This window comes from Amblyomma maculatum, chromosome 10 (genome assembly GCF_055883805.1).
Source record: "Amblyomma maculatum isolate TAMU_Amacu chromosome 10, ASM5588380v1, whole genome shotgun sequence".
NCBI lineage: Eukaryota > Metazoa > Arthropoda > Arachnida > Ixodida > Ixodidae > Amblyomma > Amblyomma maculatum.
The window spans coordinates 134,222,675-134,230,820 of NC_139353.1; the positions used below are offsets into that span (position 1 = coordinate 134,222,675).

At 44.0% G+C, this 8,146-nt stretch overlaps 1 protein-coding gene across 1 annotated transcript; it reads left to right on the forward strand.

The window, feature by feature from the left end:
* The first annotated feature begins 417 nt into the window (after positions 1 to 417).
* LOC146177503 (uncharacterized) lies at positions 418 to 7,639 on the forward strand. The gene is made up of 5 exons (XM_084580481.1): positions 418 to 636; positions 2,271 to 2,412; positions 4,020 to 4,108; positions 6,990 to 7,209; positions 7,457 to 7,639. The coding sequence occupies exons 1-5, from the start codon at positions 586 to 588 to the stop codon at positions 7,537 to 7,539; spliced, it is 585 nt and encodes a 194-aa protein (XP_084436607.1). The 5' UTR covers positions 418 to 585; the 3' UTR covers positions 7,540 to 7,639.
* Positions 7,640 to 8,146: the final 507 nt, after the last annotated feature.

Sequence of the window (8,146 nt, forward strand, 5' to 3'; positions counted from 1 at the left end):
GCGCCTCCTTTATTTGGAGGCGCTGCACAGAAGCCCCCGCAGCCGAGGTTACGAATACTGCCAGTAAAACCAACGTTCTCACGGCGAGTAAAACCAATGAAGATTGACATGCAGCACAAGAATTCCGCAGCAAAAAAAAAGGGCGCTGCAGCTGCTTGTGGCAATAATTTGCTTAAATTATTTTGTGTTTTGTTACGCATCACATATTACTACTAAAAAAACAAACATTTTAGGTTGTTTATAAATTATAAGTTTTATTTTGAAAGTTTGTGAAGTTTGCAAAAATGCATTTAAAAGTTTGCAATGGCGCTTGAGACTCTAGCGCTATCGTTTTCGTGAAAACAGCCGGCGGCATGCTTCACTATGTGTTTCATGACCGTAGGAAGTTGATTGTTCGCGTTCGTTGCGTTCGTCGTGTTTTCTTGGCGTGAGTAGTGCAAATGGCCGATCATGTCTTGGTTAAATGGGCGACCGCTCAGAAGTGGGACGTATACCCTGTAAGAAACCTACAATCAAAAGAACTGCAGGCGAAACTGATGGATAATCCAAAATGCTGGAAGATTATTCCAAACCAAGGAGTACTACATGCCCAGTGGAAGGAGGGGTCGTACTCTCCTACGTTCATTCTCGGAGTGGGTAAGTAGTCAAACGTCTCTTGTCTCTTTTCGTATTCGTGTCTTAATAATGTTTACCTGTGAAACACCTTCCTTTGCTACTCGCGGTGAGTCGTCTCGCGAAGTCGTTTACATGCCCGCATTACGACCGCATTGTGTTAACCGGCAGGTGACAGTAGTGCACATGGTGAAAGAGGTAGACAGTTGATTCCGGGAATTGCGTGAAATTAAAACAAAAATGCATAATGAACTGAATTTGCGGAAATAAGTAGAATAAACGCGGCTGCTGTCGTTACGTGGACCTGATTCTCCCTGTTTACACAGCAAATGGCAATTCTCGGTGTTTCGTGATAACAGGAGTAGGCTTCCCAATTTGGGCTCTAGAAAAAAAAAGAAAAAAAAAAAAACACCCTGCCCGCATCGTCGTCTCGGAACGGTGCGGCATGGAGAATGGCAGCTCCTTGATTATTGAAGCTGATTTAGAACAAGTTTTAAAGATGCCCAGGGTGCTCTTTCCGAGACAATTGGTAGTGTAGCAGCGAAACGGACGCTTTCACAGCTGCAGGCGACTGAAGTTTAAGCAGATAAAAGCGCCTAACGTGTTGCCGCATTCATTTACTTTCATATTCATTTGTTTGTTTCTTTTTATTGAAGCGTCAAACATGCTTCCTTTCTTCGCTACCAGCCATTCCTCAGATTTCGCGCAGAGAGAGAAAACTTTATTAAAAAAAGGGGAAAAAAAAGTGTGTGTGGTGGGGAGGCAGTGTGTGGAGTCTCCATTCTAAGACTCCAGTGGCCTGGGCTGCCGCTTTTGCCTGAGTTACCAGCCTACGCTGGGTTGCTAGGTCAGAGCATAGCAAAGCAAGCAGTGATATCAGTTACCAACAGCATAATGCTGCAATGATTTTTAGCTGCCGATGTAAAAGTTGCTCCCAGTGCGTGGGGTATGGCCAACAGGTGGAAGGGCACCGCTCTCTCCACTTCATTTTCAATGCTGCCGTTGCACTTTGCCACTACTTCTGGATGAGGCTATCTGCCACGGGATCGCATGCTCCCTTTCATAAAGCTCACGACTGTGCATGGGTACAATCCCAGCATTCATGGACGCATTTCAGTGGAGGTGAAATGCAAGTTGACTGTGTACTGTATGATGTCATTTGCACATTAAAAAACCCCAGGTGAGCCCACCACTACGGCATCCCTCATCGCTATAGCTTAAGTCGCTTTGGGACATAAAACACCATGAACCTACCATAAAGCAGAGTGGCTATGTTTTACGGTATGCGTGGGAGCTCAAACTGTTTTTCTGGAAATGCATCCTTTGTTTTGTCCACTACTGCTCAAGTGGGCATTCTGCCCACTTGAGCAGTAGTGATGCTGGATGGTGTCAGCTCGCAGTTAAACATTACCATGTCCTTTTATGTGCCAAGGTTTGCTCAAGGGCTAATGTTCCTCCTTAAGAAGTGTTGCTTTGAACCCTAAACAGTGTCCATGCTACGTTTCTCTTGTCAGTGGTCATCATTTGGTCACTATTTTGCTAATCTCATGTGTGGAACCAGATATCTGCACAATGCGTTATACTGAATAATTTTTGTATGATGCATTTGAGTGCAAATACAATTTAGTGAATAGACCTTGCCACATGTCGTTTTGCAGGAAAGCTGCAGCTGTGACAAAATGTCTAAGCCAACAGATGCAAAAAAGAGAGTCCTGGAGCTTGAGGATGAAGTGGGGTCTGCAAAAAAAAAAAGAATGAAGAAATATAAGGCCGCAAGAGATGAAGCACGTCAGATGCTTGGTATGTGATCGCTTTTTTCTGAAGCCATTGGAATGCTGATCTCCATTGTCATGAAACTGAAATTATTTGCTGTGTCACCAGATGCTACGTAAAGCATAACAAATTCAAGTGCTAACTCTTAAATGAATAAGACATCTTGGTCTGTAGCACGTCCTAGTAAAAGCACCAGTAAGATTATGTTGCTGCAATCCCCCTACACTGAGGATTAGGATTGGTGTTCCTCCTGCAGTTGTCTTTGCGACACATTATAGGTGGTGTACAGTAGTGCTCAGCTACACCGTGGCGCTGCTGCATGACGCCACCAACCACCATGCTTGCAGTGCACGTAGCAGATGAACTGCTGCCACTCCTGCTCTGCAAGCATGCTTTGTTTGTGTTACAGTGACTTGCGTGTCACATGTCATTGCTTGGGATCGGCATGCATCTGAGATTGAGCCTGTTGTCGTATGTGATAGCTGCATGAAAATGCATGGTAAACAAATGCCACTCAAGGTGAGCATCTGTGCTGATTTGTGCTGCTCAAGCCGAGGCCGAAAAACGGGCGCGGGTTTGGGTTCCTTTCTGTTCTGGAGTGGTCGGTGACAACAACGCTCCAGTGAACCTGGAGAGCTGCATTAGGTTCAAACACATTCACGGGGTATAAGTTGTAGCCAGATGGCTGCGGCAGGTCTGTGGTGCTCTTGCATTACTGTGGATGGCGTATCTGAATGGAACCCTTGATTCCCTCAGATTTTAACCTCAGAGTCTCCTGCAAATGATGAGGTGCATCTAGAATGAGCGCAGGAGGGACAGCAAAAAATCTAAATTTGTATGAAATTATCATATGTGGCCTCGTCCTGTCTTGGACCTTGGAATCCTTATGGCATGCGCTTCATTTTCCTGTGCCATTTTGGTCACTTAGGTGGTGTTCTTTTTTTTTTTCACAACCGGAAATTTATGCTTGTCCAAGCTCGGCACCTGGCTCAGTAATCTGCCTAACTTAACTCGGTCACTACACCATGTTAGCAAATGTCGACACGAAAGACACACGAGATAGGTGAAGCATGGGCCATCGAGTATCAGCTACACACTCGAGTGTCAGCCTTTGTCCAAATGTATGGCGTATTGCTGCCGCCATACATGTATATTGCATGCTGACCTCTTCAAGGCCCTTGCTACCGACAAACTGTTTCAGGGATGTGATCTGGCTAACTTCTGTTAAAGCGCTCACAGCTATCTCGGCATCATCATTCGCACCCATGGATTCATTCTAAGCAATAGCAGCACCCGTCAGTTGCACTGTAGTTACAACGTCCTCCACAGTTAATTCAATCCAGGTATTTCCACAGCGAACAAAGAGATCAGAAGTGGGATGTCAGCATTGGCTTCATCAATTGCTATCAGCATCCCCTAGATTATGTACCGCTGATAGGGCGCCTTGAGTGTGTGAGTGATGCCAGTGTCTAGCAGCTAAATTTTGAATGGCTCATTTGGTGACAGAAAATGGTTGGTCATGCAGTCAAGGGCAAAGAAAAGGCTTTTCTCCTGTGGTGAATGTTACATGGGCTGCTGCTGCTAGTGATGAAATAGTATGTTTTGTTCCAGCTTTCCTTTTTTGTTTTTTTCAGATGTTGCTGAGCTGGTCAATCAGCTGACGGAATCCGTTAATAATGCTGCGTGTACAACACAAGCAGTTGTGCTGCCAACCGAGGCTCAGGTTAGTTGCTTTAGTCTAGTGTCTGCATGGTTGTGCTCATTACTGCCTTTCTCGATGAAACTTTTTTAAGGGTCACACAAGAACTTGGTTCTAGCTTTATGATAGCACTGCCACAAGTCATGCACTTCCATTGAGAAGTGTGCAGGGATAGGGAAACGAGGAGCTCATTATCCATGTGAATGAAGTCAGCAGTCACTGAATTCAGAGATAGGCAAGAAGCAATGCTCTTTATGATTGGTTGGCTCTTAGGGTTTAATGTCCAAAGCGACTCAGGCTATGGGAGATACTGTAGTGCAAGGCTCTGGAAATTTCGACCACCTGGGGTGCTTTAACGTGCACCGACAACACAGAGCACACGGGCACCTTGCGTTTCGGCTCCACTGAAAAGTGGCTGCCCTGGCTGGGATGCTGTTTATGAGGCTGGGCTCACAGGCTGCATAATTAGTAGCATAATGATATTTTTAAATGAATGTCAATTTGATAGAAACGACGAAAGACAGACAGTGCTATTTTCTTAAATTCGTCAAAACAACCATGAAAAAAAATCTCAACTGCTTCCTTTCATTTTAGTGACTGTTACTTCATTCGTGTGTATATTGATTTGGAAGAGTTTTTGTGAATGCTGTAGTGATCGGAAGTGCAAGGTTACTTTTGTTTACGCTTCCTGTTGAGCATACTTCGCTTGGGCTATAGCAAAGCCCTTTTCATCAGAAAAGAGATTTCCATTAGCTTGTTTAATATTCAGCAATTTCTTAGGTTATCGATCTCGGAAGGCCATCTTTTTGCACTACAACTCGAATGACGCAGCTGGTGCTCCTCTAATCAGTCATTTGAGCGACTTGGGCCAGTCATCATGGTATTCAAGCTAATGTGCATATAATCCACTTGCACCTGACAGCCACCTGCAATGTCACTCCGGCAAGTCGAAGGCAATTAACCACCATGGTATTGCCAGGAGGGTCTCCTTTGAGAAGGAGTTGTGGCTTCTTAAGCTGATCCAACAATAGTTCAATTTCACTTTAACCCCTTGAGCACTATTATTTCGAGATTTCTAGCTAAAATTGCTTATAATTACGATATCGTTAAAGGCCCCATTACATGAAAATTTGTTGTCTGTGTTGTGAGTGAAACATCAAGAGCATGGCGCTGGCAAGTGGCATGGCCGAACACACATTCTTCGATGATTTGTGTGGCTTAACGAGACCACATGATATCCAAAAGTTAGGAGGAGCTGCTAACTCCGGTCGTTCATTTGAGGTGGGAAGGTGAAATACGAATCAACATTCCAGTGCTCTTCAATGCTGAGTCAGGCTTGCTACACCTAGGCTACGCAGACATGTTGATACAGCTTGGTTAAAGCAGGGCTTTATATGCTGGGTGGTAGCCTACACTGGTCGCATCGTACCCTTAAAGGCGGCGCTTAAGTGTCCCTTTAGTTTTTATTTTTACTGCTGGTTTCTATTGGTAGTGTAATAAAAAAGGAGGTATCCGAGACAAAAATATTTGAACCAGAAACTAAGTCAAATGAGCGCAGTGAAGTTTATTGCTCATTACTTGAAAAATCAACTGCCCGCCAATAAGCAGCAATCTAGTCGAGTAACATATAGCGAGGTAACTGGAAATGTTTTACAAGGGATGACCAAGAATGGAAGCCCAGGGGGTTTCATCGGAATGTTGTCAATTTTCATCCACTGACACAGAACTCGCAATAGTACCGTCTGAGCTGTCATCATCTTCGTCGGAAGAACTACTCATGTCATCACTGTCGTCTTCACTTCCCATAACACTGCAAAAATTGGTGTCTGAGCCATCTTCGGATGGCTAGGATGGCAACGAAGAAAAGCTTCTTTCCCGCGATGACGGGCCAACAGTGCATGCGTTGCCTCTACCAGGCACCATTTTTCTCATTAAGGCTGCTTAAAAGGCTTTCAAGCGGTAGAACAAAAAGCACTTAACGGGTCAGTGGTGCCATCTGTCAAATGGCGCATGACCTAAGCCACAGAGGAGCGCTGTACTCGCCTAAAACTCTCAGGGTGAGGATCTATCCTGCAAGGACAAGCACTCGTCCAAAATGGCTTGAGGGCATCTTTGCAAGGACGAGCTGCTTGTCCAAAGCGCTTGAGGGGTTAAATTATGAAAGCTACCTGTGTAAGCTGGAAACTAAATGTTACCTCAAAGTAGCACATACAGAGCAGGGAGTGCATGCTTTTGCTAAACCTTCATTGGCAGTTTTTTTAATTGGTTGAGCTTCTGATGTACGAAAAGGATGTTAGTATTTTTAAACAGGAGGTGACAATGTGGGCACTGTGCTCTGTCTAAACTGGCTTTTAATGGCCTTTGCAATGTTAATGATGAGTAAATCCCTTTATTTTCTGACTTAAAATCTGTTTTTTTTTTTATTGTTGAAATGCAAGCATAAATTAGGTCGTTAAAAAATCTCTTATTTCTTGTTTTTTCTTCTGCTATAGCAATGCACTATTAGCGCTCAATCCTTTGCGGGGCATTATGTGCCCTCTTTTTGGCTAGTTACTTTAAATACATATTACACAATTGTCAGGTTACACTAATAAAAATGTTAAAAGATGTTTGGCCTGATTCAAAATTAGATCAAAACACCGCTCGGGAAGGTGTCAAAAACATCCAATAGTTTTCGTATGCCTTCATTGTTGTACATGTTAAAGTACGGCTTCTTGAATGTGTATTTTTACTTGCAAACAAATGACCTTAATTATGCATTTTGGGGTTTCTTTGAATGTTCTTAAGCTGGTCTAAGTTTTTCGTTGTTTGTAAAGCCCCTTCATTTTCTTATTGCATATCAAGGGATATTGTTGCATGTTACAATACTGGTCATAGTACTAATATTTGCTTTTTGTTCTTGCAGGTGCACATTGGCAGCAATATTATGGTAAATCAGCAGTTGATTGACCGCATGAAACTCAGTGCGGGCAATCAAGCAACAAAGTTTGCGTGTAACTTGGTGCGGGTTGTGTTCTCACCCGAAGAACTGGAAGAAAGCTCACTCTATGGCCGTGTCTGCAATGCCCGCAAGGAACAAGCTCCAAAAAAGGCACTGGGCTGCCCAAAATTGGATGCTGTTATCTGTAAGTCCTCGAGCTCATAGCCTGTGCATGTGATGCAAGAGCATTCTGAAATATTGTCCAAACAGCTGACTTTTCAGTGATGGTCAGGGCCATAATGCTTGCCTTAATGCATAATGCTGTGGTGCCTGCATGGTGCTCACACTGTCCGTGCTCTGTATATTTAATTTACAAAAGCTAAGGAAGGCTGGATGGACTCTAGCTTGTTCATTGCAGTCATGCTTCTAATGTTTTTTTTTTCTTTTTGCAGCCTACACCTGCTTGCTCAATGGAGTACTAGCCAAGGTGGTCACCGGCAGTTGCGCAAGTTTGCACTGGGATTGTGGACAGTGATCCAATTTTTTGTCGCAGGGTCTTCGAAAGCAGGCCTAATTGCAAGGCCTAAACAGAGGAAGTACATCTATTCAAATAAATATAAGCTCATACAAACAAATGTTTCAGTCTGAACCTACTTCCTTCGAACATCCACCAAATATCCCATAGTCATCATTCCTTCGAACTTCCTTTGAACCAATAATTGGCCACTGCCTGTGAACTCAACTCAAACTGACAACGGTCTGTTCCCTGGGAGCTCAAAGGAAATTCACAGGAAATTCACAGGATGGTCAGAGAAAGTTAATTCACTGTGAATTCAAAATCAGTAGCCAATTCTCAGTTCAGAGGAAGTTGCTTCCTTCTGACTTTTTTGAGTTCACATTGAACTCAAAGGATGTTCCCATTTTTATAAGGGGACAGCCAAACCGAGACCTCGGGTGGCTGCAGCTAGGCCGTGAACAGGCATAGCTACGGTCTCCTCATACAAAAATCTGCCTGCCATGATATTTGCATTCACGTTACCCCTATGCATGGAGGAAGGAAAGCTTAGGAGAGGCCCTGACGTCATTTTTTTGAAGCCGGCGCGGCCGTGCCGCGACCGGATGCTGCAACGTCTCTCCTCCTC